At 46.7% G+C, this 13,875-nt stretch overlaps 1 protein-coding gene and 1 long non-coding RNA gene across 2 annotated transcripts in view; one reads left to right on the plus strand and one right to left on the minus strand.

The window, feature by feature from the left end:
* The window catches only part of LOC142804014 (uncharacterized), a 34,593-nt gene extending 24,731 nt beyond the window's left edge, over positions 1 to 9,862 (plus strand). The window contains exon 2 of the long non-coding RNA XR_012894432.1: positions 9,701 to 9,862. This is a non-coding gene — a long non-coding RNA (uncharacterized LOC142804014). The remainder of the gene's footprint in view (positions 1 to 9,700) is intronic.
* Positions 1 to 13,875, minus strand: part of LOC119167317 (multiple C2 and transmembrane domain-containing protein 1-like) — a 250,349-nt gene that overhangs the window by 22,654 nt on the left and 213,820 nt on the right. The window contains exon 7 of the mRNA XM_075890480.1: positions 773 to 976. Within this exon, the coding sequence (XP_075746595.1) occupies positions 773 to 976 (204 nt within the window). The remainder of the gene's footprint in view (positions 1 to 772; positions 977 to 13,875) is intronic.

A 13,875-nucleotide genomic window follows, 5' to 3' on the forward strand; every position in this document is an offset into this window, starting at 1 on the left:
CTGCATCTTTTCGAGACGAAGGGACGCCGACCGCGCTGAAACGCGCATGCGTCAAAGCAACGCAGCGGGCGCCTGAGAGTATATGGCAGGGTGGATGGACGGACGGACGGACGGACGGATGGATGGACGGATGGATGGATGGATGGATGGATGGATGGATGGATGGATGGATGGATGGATGGATGGATGGATGGATGGATGGATGGATGGATACGCTGAAACTCGCCGAAGTTCCATTAAAAAAAAACACCCCGAGATTATCGTTTCCAGTTTCAATGCCAAATTTGGTTTACACTGTAGCAAGTGCGTTTGTACAGGGTATTCGAAGCTCAATTATATTACTGCAACTGTTCTGCCATATACACGCTTATGTATTATTGTTTGATTAATTAATATGTACTTCACGGAAGCTATTTTCACGCCACTGAAGTAACTAAACTTTAAGAGGAAAAGTTTACAAACTTGGAAAAATTTATCATCTGCGTCCATTATTAATAAGACGCAACTTACACCACGTGGTGCCCCACGTCAGCATGCAGTTGTTCTTATAAGCCAAGCTTCGTCGTTGCATTTTGTTCTTTTAAAGAAGAAAATGATTTTTGAGGTTCAGTCTCTTTTTGTCTCTCCGTTCGAAACTGTCTCTTTCTCTCTCCCGTTCGTCTATCCACACATCGATCCCTCCACCCATCCATTCACATCACAAATACAGCAGAAGGAATAGAAAGCTGACTGAAAGAAGAGGAAGAAGGCTTTGCCGCCGCGCAGCACCCACCTTGCTCTTGTACTTCTCGGTTCCGAGGCGGAACCGCACGTACGGGTCGCTGAAACCGTTGTCGTCCATGGCCAGCAGGTTTCGCCCTTCGACGAGCACCACGTTGATGACGCTGTCCCATAGCTGCACCTTCTGCTTCTTGCTGGTGCTCGTTGACGACGCGTCGCCACCTCCGGAACCCAGGCGCAGGCTCTTGCTGAAGTACTGCGTCGCAAATATGCCACAGAGTCACTTCATTCTAAGAACGCTACTCGCACAGCCTGCAGTGCTGGCGTCATCCTTGGCGACCTTTGTCTGATACAATATCGTGTAGTGGCTTCCGCCATTGCTATTGAGTAGAAGGGCGCGGTTCGAATTCCAGTCGCATTCTAACGAAAGTGGAATGCGAAAGCAATAACGCACCGTAGTTTATACGAGTACAGGTAATCAAAGTTTGCACGGAGCATTCAAACGGAGCTGCCGTCAAATCTTCGATTAACAGCGCCCAGCTATGATCGATTGGGCAAACGCGATAATGCAGCATGCTGCGCAAACCTATCAGTATAAAAAACCGCGGAGCTCGAGTCGGTGTTTTGCCACATTGAACGAACCAACGATTCAGTCATGACGATGCTGAGACCTGAGCTCGAATTAATGGACGTTTGCTTGCGCTGTTCAATATAAATCGGCAAAAGTTCCACTCGAAATTTCTCGCGAGGTGACGCACGCAGTCTTTTTTTCACTCACACAACCCAATGTTGTGGGTCAAAAGACAACGCTGAAACAGGGAAGAATGAAGCCAAGAGGATTGAAGGATCGGGTGTGAGCACGCTGTGTGCGGCACCGTCACTCGATCGTAGAGTGCCATGGACAAATGGAGCCTTTACATAGTGTGCGGTAAGCATTCCGTAGTTCGCTTGATAATTTTCGTTCATGCCTATAAGCTGGAAAATTTACGGAATAAGCTGGAAAATTTACGGAATCGCAGTATGGTAGGGGTGTCAAGCACACGGCCCCACCCGCGCATGGCTGTCTTCGTTCCCCCCTTTTTTATGGGGCAAAGCTCCTTAAGCCGTGGGTCGTGCATCCGCGATGTATGTAGTAGTAGTAGTAGTAGTCATCGTCGTCGTCGTAGTAGTAGTAGGTAGCCACCTCTCATTCAGTACTTGAAATGTCCGCTGGATGGTGGTACTTCTATATGAAGAGATGCGAGATGGCGGTACCTGGAGTGTTCACTAGATGGGCGGACAGACGGACCCACGAACGGACGCACAGACGAACGCAGAGACTGACGCATGGACGCACAGACGGACGGACGCACGGTCGGACCGACAAACGTACGGACGCACGGACGGACGGACGGATGGGCAGAAGCAAGAACGAACGGATGGACGGAAGTGCGGACGGACTGACGGACGATTCGCCCCACTCGTCATCATTCACTCCGTGGATATTCCACGCTTTGTTTCCTGAATAAGTAAGTCCATGGGCTTTACACATGCATGACAGGTCTCAACCATTCTTTTCGTGAGGCAAGGCAACCCATCTAGTCATGTGCTGTGACAGAAGCGTGGAATGAAAATTCTATATTTCAGATGAAGCGTCGTGATATAAGTAATCATCCATGCAGATTGGTACCGGTGCTTAAACTGACTTCTTAATTCCCTTCGGAAATGACCCTTATATGAGATATAGGAGAGGCTTTTCATTTTTTTTTTATTATTGGCAAAGTCGATCAACATTTTCAATGGACAACGCCCCCCCCCCCTCCTTTCCCCTGTTTCAACTTTCTGCAATGCCCATGCTCTTGTGTGACTCCGCTTAGTGAGTGCGGCCCTCTAGCCGAGGTGAGAACAGTGAACTATGTCCTGCCTTAACAAGAAAGCAGATCACTAAAGGCGCATTTCTGTTTATGTCCAGCTAAAGTAAAGCTTATGAAAGCTTGTGGTTGAGTAATCAAAAGTCGCATCGTTGCGATTCCTGAGACAGTGGCAGCGCCTCCCGTCGGCGCGATTATATAAGCATTGTTTTGACGTCAGCTTAACCGCAGGATTAAGGGCGGTATAAGCAGCGGGCACACGGCGCACTTCCAATTAACACTGCACTCGCCACTGCGGGCGTTATGCAAGGTGAGTGCACGTGCATCTCCAACTTATTGTTAGGAGCTTCGGGCACGTTAAACGGCAACGCACACTGCGGCGCCCGTCAAAAGTGTCGGCGTATTGATTCGCAAATGAGAGAGACAGCGGTGTCATTCGGCACGCAGCATAGAGCATCTCTCGCGCGCGCTCTGGTGGTGGAAACTTCATTTTCCGCCAGATAAGGAGGTCCCCGCCCCACCGGGTGAGGGGGCACTTTTGATTGATTGATTGATTTATATGTGGGGTTTAACGTCCCAAATCCACTATGTGATTATGAGAGACGCCGTAGTGGAGGGCTCCGGAAATTTCGACTACCTGGGGTTCTTTAACGTGCACCCAAATCTGAGCACACGGGCCTACAACATTTCCGCCTCCATCGGAAATGCAGCCGCCGCAGCCGGGATTCGAACCCGCGACCTGCGGGTCAGCAGCCGAGTACCTTAGCCACTAGACCACCGCGGCGGGGCAGGGGGCACTTTTCCCGCACGCGACGTAGAGAAAGCGTAGAATCGAAAAGCAGAATTCTATAATGCTGTAGACGACAAATGAAAATCATGGCATTGTCTAAGAGCTGGTAAAAGTAAACCATTGCTTGCTTGCTTGTTTATTTTTTGTCGATGTGCGCGCACCATTTCCTGCCTGTCACCATTTCCTGACATACAGTTAAAAACGTCGATCTTATTCTTCTCGTGCTTTCCTTTTTCTTTCCACGGTATAGCCGAACGTCGATCTGTTCCTGTTCTTTCACCTCGTTTAAGAGTACAACAGCGGGTGCAAGCGCTAATTAAGTGGTATGCGTCCATGTTTGTCTGTGTGCGCATGGAACCCTCCTTGTTTAATTAGAAAGCGCACGTTCGTCTTACTATACTCTGCCAAAAATACTACGGCTTTCCTTCATGTACGTTTCTACATATTCCTATAGTTGCCACCCGTTGGACGAAACCGTAGCTTTTTCTATTATTGTTAATCGGTGCATTCAACAACCCCCCTTCACCGGCCCAGCGGAGTCAGAACACCCATAAACAATAAGGAAGACCGGAAACAAAAAAAAATTGAGACCTCCCCCCCCCCCCCCCGCCCAAGAGTCTTCAAACTGCGTACACACCGCATCCATCCTTTTTAAGAAAGGTCCCGTGTCACTGCAGTACAACGCTTAGAGAGGCGATCCTGGTACAGACAAGTCACACAAACGTGCTCCTTTCACATGCACGGACGCTCTCTTTCCCGTGCAGTCACTTCTTCACACACACAAAAAAAACAGCTTCATAGATGCATTAGCAGGCTCACAAAGTGGTTCTAAAAGAGAAAGGAAGAGAAAAGTGAGCCCGTAACTGTTTGCTTCAGGGAGCGACACCTCAACAGTAGCTCACAAGAGATGGGGTTGAGGGGGGATTAAAAGGATATGAATAAAGGTGTAGAGAGAGAGAAAGAGAGATGAGGTAAGCCAGAGAGCGACGACACATCGAGGGGATAGGAGAGATAGGAAAGATGGAAACATGGTCACAGGAGTCCGAGGACGGGGCACCACTTGCAGGCTCCACCACACATCCAATACGTATATCAAGTGTTCAAAGTTAAGCTTTATGGTTTTCTAAAAATTCAGCACTGGGAAGAACACAAAAACCACGTTTCCAGATAACTCATGTATCTGCAGTGACCCAGTTAACCAAGATTTAGTCATTAGATTTCAGTAACTGCAGCAAGCTGGCATATTTGCACTGAAAGGTTGGAGGCAGTGGTGTTTCTACACAGTTACACTCGCAAGAATTCTTCTAGCATGTCTGTGCTCCGAGATATTCTGCGGCAAAGTTTATTTGTGCAGTTCCTGATTGCGCATGCAAGGCGGTGAAGATAGGCGCAATGTTTCTCTCCGATGTGACGAACAGTCATATAGATTGCTATCGCGAGCCAGTGTAAAAGGGCAACCGCGTTATCATCTTTGCTAATGCCTTCGAACCGTTGTCAAATTAAACGACGCATGCAACTGTCACGGCCGATCCAGGAAGAGCTTCGGACCCATGCTGACGGTCTCGCATGCGTAATCATGCAAAGCACAATTCAATTTCGCCATGGGATATCTCAAAGCACAGACATGCCAGAAGATTTCTTCCAAGTATAACTGTGTAGAAATGCGACTGCCTCCAACTTTTCAATACAAATGTGCCTGGTTGCTGGAGTCACCGAAACGTTAATTATGAAATTTTGGTTGATTGGGGCTGGCAGTCATAATAATTTTTCTCTTTGCGACCCCCTAGATACCTTAAGTGGTTTGCAAAAATGGTTTTCGTGTTATTCCCAGTGCTGAATTAAAAAAAAACTGCTTAACTTTGAACACCCGGAATGAACATGCGACTCCATAAAGGGACATCCCAGTGTTGAACACAGCCAAGCGTGATCGCCATTAAAGTCCCTTTTAGTTCCACCGCAGGATGATAGATATACGCCCTATCAGTCCCGCACTCCCTCAAGTTTCCGCCTCCCGTTATTCGGCATCCTTTCCGGCCCTACCGACAGTGTTTGTCTTTCCTTGGCAGTAAAATTGCTGCTCAATTAGATGACCTATATTTCCTTTTTCTTTTTACGCACGATTCTTTTGTGCTTGACTTTCAGACCACAACTAAACTGTTATTCACACCGTGATGAAAGAGACGCTTTTGCCACAATACCACCAGCAAGACTACCCACCTCAGAGGAGGAGGAGGAGGAGGAAAGATTGAAGAAAGGAAAAGACGCGACGTTTTTTAGCCCTAGTTGGGAGCACCACTCATCTACACCAACTCGGTTGCTCACCAGCTGTCGCCGTGCTAGTGGTGAAATGGCCGTGCATTGGCAGTTATATTTGATTTCGGGCGGAATGCGAGAACAAATCAGTATTTTTTTTTCGTGCACGTTGCAAGTGACTTGTCAGCATTAATACAATGCTATCATTCACTGCACAGAGTGTATACCGCCGAAGTGTGCAATCATTTAGGACGCTGAGCTCCGATCCAATCACACTGCGTTATTCACCGAGGGCACATCATCGTCATCAGCTTGACTACGCCCACTGAAAGACAAAGGCCTCTCCCATGTTGCGCCAGCCAACTTGGTCCTGTGCTTGCTGCAGCCACTTTATACCCACGAATTTCCTAATCTTATCTGCCCATCTAACTTTCTGTCTCTTCCTCACCCACTTGCCCTCTCTTGGAATCCAACCTGTGATCCTTAATGACCAGCGGTCATCCTGCATTCGCGCTACGTGCCCTGGTTATGACCATTTCTTCGTGATTTCGACTATGATGTCCTTAACACCCTTTAGCTCCCTGATAAACTATAATTTTTCGTTGCCCTTTTAAGTTACTTCTATCATTTTCCTATTCATTGCTCGCTGAATCGTCCTCAACTTAAGTTGAACCCTCTATGTAATTCCCCAGGTTTCTGCTCCGTAGGTAAGTACCAATAAGATGCCAAGGTACCGAGGATACACATGAGGGCGATTTCCTACAGCACGGACAAGTTCGTTCCCACATTAAACTATATCATCGGTTCATGCCTGGTTACCGGTCTTTAATGGAGCACTTACACGGCCCTTATTCACTAGCACGAACATGTGTGAAGTTTGAGGCATCGGGCGTAATATAAGGGCAGTGACTCTCATTCAATGTTGCTATGGTAATTTATTTGTTGTTGTCTTTACCCTTTCATGTGCATGATTGATGGCGCTAAAATGATAGGTGATTATACGATGTCGTGTACTGCTGAATAGCGCAAAAACACAGGGATACGGGCTCGAGACACGATGCCTGTGTTCACGTCTTTTTTGCGTTATCACGCAGTGCGTTCATATAAACCATCTCGAAGCTTTTCTTAATGCCAATATATCGTTTACGTCGATGCACACGAATAGAACACACAAAAACGAACAATCGTATTGGTTCTTTGTCAACCCGCAATCAGCAAACAACTCACCTACGGGTACACCCGAGGCATATACTTCTTTGTTGTCGCTGTTGTCGTATTTGAATCTTCCCCGTAAGTAAAATAAGGTGGGCGGACGATTGTGCTTCAACCTCTTCAGTAGTACCTCATGCATGAAACGCAAAGCCAGTTCCAACACGTGAAACTTCTACAAATAGCGAAGTACTGCTTCGTCTGTGTTTCCCCTGTGTTTATCTGCTTTTTTTCTGTTTTGTTGTGCTCATTTCGTACGAATATGTAATACTTGATATTGTTTGCCGTTATTTGCTTCAGATCGTATGCTTTGTTTCGCTGTTACTTAGCATATTTCCTACTGTTTTTCTCCTGTTTGTTCCTCCGAGCGCGCTGCGTCATACTCCCATGATGATAATAAGTGTTGGTGCTTTACCTGCCAAAACCACGATATGATTACGAGAGATGCCGTAGTGGATTGATTGATATGTGGGGTTTAACGTCCCAAAACCACCATTTGATTATGAGAGACGCCGTAGTGGAGGGCTCCGGAAATTTTGACCACCTGGGGTTCTTTAACGTGCACCTAAATCTGAGTACACGGGCCTACAACATTTTCGCCTCCATCGGAAATGCAGCCGCCACAGCCGGGATTCGAACCCGCGACCTGCGGGTCAGCAGCCGAGTACTTTAGCCACTAGACCACCGTGGGGCGCCGTAGTGGAGGACTCCGGAAATTTCGACATGCACTTAAACCTATATGCGTTGACGTGCACCTAAATCTAAGCATCCACCGTGCGTCGTATACTCCCGACGCTGTAGTTGCACCTCCGCTTCTCCCTTCCGTAGATCAGCGTCTATATAACTCCCGATGCTGGCGCTCCATTGGCTCGGACAGACGAGGCTGCATGGCGCTCATGGGCAAGCAAGCGCTATAAGGTTCCAAACTTCTGTCCACTCGGCTCATGTCTATCAAACGTGGAGCCCGTGTGACGCCAACGCAAGACAAGAGACGACGGCATAGTGGCCGCTTAAAACTGCTCCACGGTTATAGAAGGACAGACTCTTCGTACCTGCGACGCGTTTAAAGAAGCAAAGATGGATCGCGGGGCACGTTGTCCCTAGCCCCTGCCAACCTTTGGAGAGTGCTTTGATAATGGAAAAAGGGTGCACGCACCGGCCACGTACGTCTGCACGCGACAAAAGACGTATACAGTCACGTGACCCACGAGACCTCTTCTTGGAGGTGCAAGAGATATGTTTACGAGCCTTGGTTGGCAGGCGCTTTTCTCGGCCCGCACCTGCGAGCCTCACCGGGACCGCCGCACAAAAGCGGCCGTATAACAGTTCACGTCCTCGGCCCGCAGCGCCTTTGAGTCGTGAAAGATTCCTCGTTCGTTTCCTTTCTAGCATGTGTCCTCCTGGACAGCTAGTTTCCTGCAAACATTATTACAATAGGGGTAGATATGACGGTAATGTCTGCGCGGATCTGAAACTGTATATATCAATCCGTAAACAAAAGGCAGTTCAGCTATAATTACAAGCAGTAAAACCAACTGCTCAGCTATAGCAGACCCTGAATTTTAAGATAGACAAAGTAGTCCCGATGAAGACTGACACAAAGATGAGGCGCAAAAGAACGTTTGTACCGACAACTATTCATGGTGACAAACGCCCATCGCCCCTGACTCCGTAGTGTATGTGACGTGACACATTATCAAAACATGTCGCTAAATAACGTGACCAAAAGACAAATCCTAACAGCGCTCGGCGAGAATTCATATTTCGACGAACGCAGTCCTATCGTAGGAGTCACGCTTACATAGTATGAGCTTAACTTTTTTTTTTGATAAAGAAGGATAAGAAGGTTTCTAAAGCTAACCGACAAATACAGCTCTGATTGTTATAAATCTCGGCGTTCTGCCTGCGCTGTATTCTAAAATAACACAACAATGATCAGTCGACATTACATAGAATAAACTCGCCCGTTCGGTTCAAACGGCTGTAATACGTTGCTGATAGATCCATTTCCAACTACATTCGCAACACCACTTAGCACGAATGCGACTCTTGGACACACCACCATTTAGATGGGTGCGAAATGATTGTTGTCACAAATAGTCGAAAATGATGAACGTTCGAAAGAAGACACCTCTTTCCGCATTGGCTTCATCTGCTTTTTTTTTTTTAATTTCGAGAAGCTTCTTCTTGTGCGGAGAAGCAAACTACACGTGCGTACACGTCTGACCTTTCGGTCTCTCGTTCCCTTTCCATCTTTCTTTCTCGCCCCGCCGCGGTGGTCTAGTGGCTAAGGTACCCGGCTACTGACCCGCAGGTCGCGGGATCAAATCCCGGCTGCGGCGGCTGCATTTCCGATGGAGGCGGAAATGTTGTAGGCCCGTGTGCTCAGATTTCGGTGCACGTTAAAGAACCCCAGGTGGGCGAAATTTCCGGAGCTTTCCACTACGGCGTCTCTCATAATCATGTGGTGGTTTTGGGACGTTAAACCCCGCATATCAATTATCATTTTTCTTTCTCTCTCTTTTAATCTCTCTACAAAGAATACGATGTGACGAGTGCGTTTTCTCAATAGGGGTACACCTTCTAATGGAAACATAGAATGTCGAAAACATCGCTAAATGTCTAGAGCGCGTGGCAAGAATAGAAAAGTGTTGGAAATAAAAATATCGTTGAAGTACATTCTCGTAAAAAAGTGTACACCACAACTATTTGGTGACAAAAGATACGTGCAGACGATGTCAACCGGCAGAGCGCCGCAAGTGTAAATGCTCACGCAGTTTTTTTTTCACTTCGTTATTATATATGTCAATTTCAGTATCAGATGCGAGAAACGTGAAAAGATACATATGCAGTACATATACTTTCCCCGTTTACGCAGCACAAGAGGTCATTCCACCCCGCCTACCTGAAAACGAAAGATCTTGAAGGCTCACCTTCACGGCGTGCCCAATTTAGTTCCGGATCTCTGATGACACTAACACTCCATCCCCACTGCCTTTTCGTTGATATGATAAGCACCAATAAATGGTACGTGGCCATATTTTACAGCGCAAGGACCAGTGGTTGACAAAGAGCGTCTGAGACCATTTTGCGCAAAGTGGTGAGTATGACGATGTATACAGATGAACGTTTTTTACGATGGAGGCGGAAATGTTGAAGGCCCGTGTGCTTAGATTTGGGTGCACGTTAAAGAACCCAAGGAGGTCGAAATTTCCGGAGCCCTCCACTACGGCGTCTTTCATAATCATATGGTGGTTTCGGGACGTTAAACACCGCATATCAATCAATGAATCGACAGATGAACGTTGAGCTCTATAGGGCCCAGAATGTTAACATAAACGTGTTAGTGCTATGACAGTTGACGGTTGGTGATACGGAGAATGAACGTGATCAACGTGGCACGGGAACGGATGATCCTCTAATCTACGATGACGCCATTGCCGCTGCTACCTTCCCTGAACTTTTGAACGCAATAAATCTGTAGGCATCTGCAGCGCACAATATAATTCGCATCGCAGCAGTGAGCGGGTTTCAGCATTTCAATCCCCCCAAAATGCGTCTGCAGGCAGGGGGAATCGAACCAGCATCCTCGAACTAATCAGCAGAACACCTTGCCCACTATATAGATACCAGGGCGTGTTCTCTACATACATTCGGACCATTCGGATAAACAGGAGGCGTCCAAGGTTGCCATTAACGCCTCGCTCAAACGATGGGGCCCTGTGAGCACTCTGTTAAATGAGCCTATCTCAAAGGCTATGCAGTTAGAAAAGAGGCGAGAGCATGGTTCCGAGCATCACCGCGCGGGGATTGGCCGCGGGGATGCACTGCGCGTGTGTATTCCCACGGATGCAACGGCAGGGTCGTAAACCACTTAAACGCCGCGGGGACGTCCGTAGATACGCATTAGCGTCAGGAACACCTGCGCCTCAATTAGCGGTGCCTCCATCCGATGCATCCCACGACTGCCTGACTCCATGAAACTTGTACCATGCGCGCGCGCGTTCGTCTATACTCTTTAGGACGTGTACATGTCACGAGGATGCGGCATCGAAAACAAAATAAAAAAGGCTGTCAAGTATACGCGTAGCTGGGACACCGGCCCCGGATGTGCTGTATGTATAACGACGGGCTTTACGCGACGGGACATGGCAGCACCCCGAAGCGCAATAACGAGAGCGGGTGTAGCGTGGAACGTTGTTTTGATAAAACGGGCTGCGGCTAAATGGAGCACGCAGCGTGCTGCGGTGCATTCATTCGTTGCGCAGCACCGACAAATGGGCGGCACACTGATGTATCTATAACGCGGGCACTTTCGCCAGGAGCAATAACTCTCTGCCTGTTCTACGTCGAGCTGCGACGGAGCCCAGAGGTGTGCATAATGACCACGGTTTAGCTAGGAAGAAAATCATATGTGGCATATTCCTACACGGTATACGCAGTTTCCTGCAATAAGGACTACCTTACGAAAGCTGCCATAAATTACAGGGAAACACTAACGCTGTGGTAGATTGTCCGGATATATATAAGCAGCAGTCTAACCTGTTTTATATAGAGCGTTATTATGGGTGAAAATGTGTTAGCTATAGCAAATCGCGCGTCTCCGTTTCTTAAGCAAGTACTATCCACCGCTTCGAATAAAATCCTCCTAAAAGAAAGTATACTTCTTTGGCTTTCAATACATTCAACAACAGTCATCTTCCAGAGAGAATTAGAACGAAAGCTTGGCGAATAGGCATAGACTACTGTTACGAAGAGGTGCCAGCACAAAGCGGTAGAAGCAGTAGGCTTCGCGCTCTTCGTTCTTTTTGTTTTCTGTTTCTGTATATCTTCAACAAACTCGATGCCTTATCACTGCGCATGATTTATCGAAGCTTATTACTACTGCTCATACTAAAAGTTATATGTAAACACCGGAACTATTATTAGGACAAAACTAATACGCTAGAAATATTATTTACAAAGTTTTCTCACGCTGTAGTAGCCTTTGCAGAGTTATGAACCTTTAAAAAAGACAAGCACGTGAACTGAAACCAAGTTAAAATAGACTCTGGGATTTTATGCGAAAAACCACTGTACGATTATGAGGCGCGCTGTGGTAGGCCACTCTATTACTTTGACCACTTCGAATATTATAGCAAAAGTTATAGTACATGGGTGTTATTGCAATTTCGCCCCGCCATCTGACTTCTCCTCCCCCTCCCCTTCCCAACCACCATTCCAAAAAGGTGTGGTGGTTGAGGCCAAGAATATAACTCGCATCATTCTGTTAGGATAGTTGTTTTTAGAGCAAAGAAAAAAAGAAAGAAAGAAAGAAAGTAAGAAGGAAAGAAAAATAAAGAAAGAAAGAAGGAAAGAAAGAAAGAAAGAAAGAAAGAAAAAAAGAAAGAAAGAAAGAAAGAAAGAAAGAAAGAAAGAGAGAAAGAAAGAAAGAAAGAGAGAAAGAAAGAAAGAAAGAAAAGCGATCGAGCTCAAAATGGGACCGCCTCCTTTCATTCGGGAGAGCAAAGCCGAACAACGCGCTCAATAACACGCCGCATTCCTTCCTTGACCTGCCCTCTCGACATCAATCGAACAGCGCGCAACACACGCAGCATGCACTCGTTGATTTATGAGATGCCGTAGCCGCGTTTGTCACGTCTACGTGTGTTTAGATATACGATCTCTCATTTGCCGGCCTCCCCGTCGCGGACGCCAGATATTGAGAGCTCTATTGCACGACGACCGCAAAGCGCGATTGTTTTCCTTTGTCCGACGGAGGTCTTTGATCGTCCTCCACGCGCGTTGCGCACCGGAATCCCTCGCGTCAAATCACGCTCACCCGACAGGGGCGATCAAAACAAACTGACCGGGCTGAACGAAACCGGCGACTCTTTTTTGAAGGAAGTAATCAACTTATCAAGCTTACGTACAGTGAAAGCATTCAGACAGAAACACTTAAAGTTGAATGAAACTAATAAACTTTTCAAGCGAACTTGCTGGCCTTGTGTAGCAACATCCAGAGTCCCATGGGGATATGGGGGGTGAAGTTTATAGCTGACGCCCCCCCCCCCACTGCTCTTGCCCCATTTGGCAACGCCGGAAAGAATGTAAGCTTTGCAATAGACGCCAAAATGAAAATGAAGGGATGCCGTGTTTTTCAAAACGACCAGCCTTTGTTCCCTCCGTCTCCGGAAGTAAAGGTCGGAATGAAACAGCTTTTGGCGTGCAATATCTCAAATCTTTGTCCACCATCAACGTCAAAAACCTGTGCGGAGTGACTGTAGAAACGCACTGTGCGGAGGTCCTACTGAGCATAAAGAGTGTCTTAACATTAACTAAAAGGAACTCTGGCGCTGCGACCGCTCAGCCACCATAAAAATGATGGGTAGTACGTGGATGTGCCTAGTGTTCGTGCTTTGCGGGCTTAGAATGCACTCGCGGCCTTGCTTATAGCTGTATTTTGGTTTTTTTTTTCAATTCAATTTAATTCTTTATTCATCAAGTGCGAACATGAAAAAGTTTATGGGTACAGATTCACTGGGAGGTCCCAAGGTAAGAACCGCAGGCGGGACCTCCCACGGAAAAAAAAAAAAGGTAATCGTCAAGCAACACTGAAATACAATTGTGAGCAATTAAACACAGCATAAAAAAGAGAAAGATGAAAAAAAAGAAAAGAAAACAAAAAAACCATTAGAATAATAAGCAGGAACACTAAAAAACAAGGAATACATCGTAAAAAAAAGACATGATAATACAGTTAGAATTCAATCAAACAGAAGGGCCTAACAAGAAAGTCTTTAGTTTGGTTTTAAAAACACAAAGTGATTTAGAAGATTTAATATCAGAGGTAAGTGAATTCCAGGGTGAAATGGCCGAGAATAGAATCATTTGTTTGCCGTAGTTAGTGTGTATACACGGAAGTAAGAGATTCTGGCGTGAGGCAAAGCGCGTTGAATTGAGATTATTAGTGATGCAATGAGGGAGAATATCTAAGACAAGGTGATCGTGCAAGACGTTAAAAAATAAAATACCAATGCTGTACCTAAAGAGATGATGAAGGGGCAAAACACG

This window comes from Rhipicephalus microplus, chromosome 1 (assembly GCF_043290135.1).
Source record: "Rhipicephalus microplus isolate Deutch F79 chromosome 1, USDA_Rmic, whole genome shotgun sequence".
Taxonomy (NCBI): domain Eukaryota; kingdom Metazoa; phylum Arthropoda; class Arachnida; order Ixodida; family Ixodidae; genus Rhipicephalus; species Rhipicephalus microplus.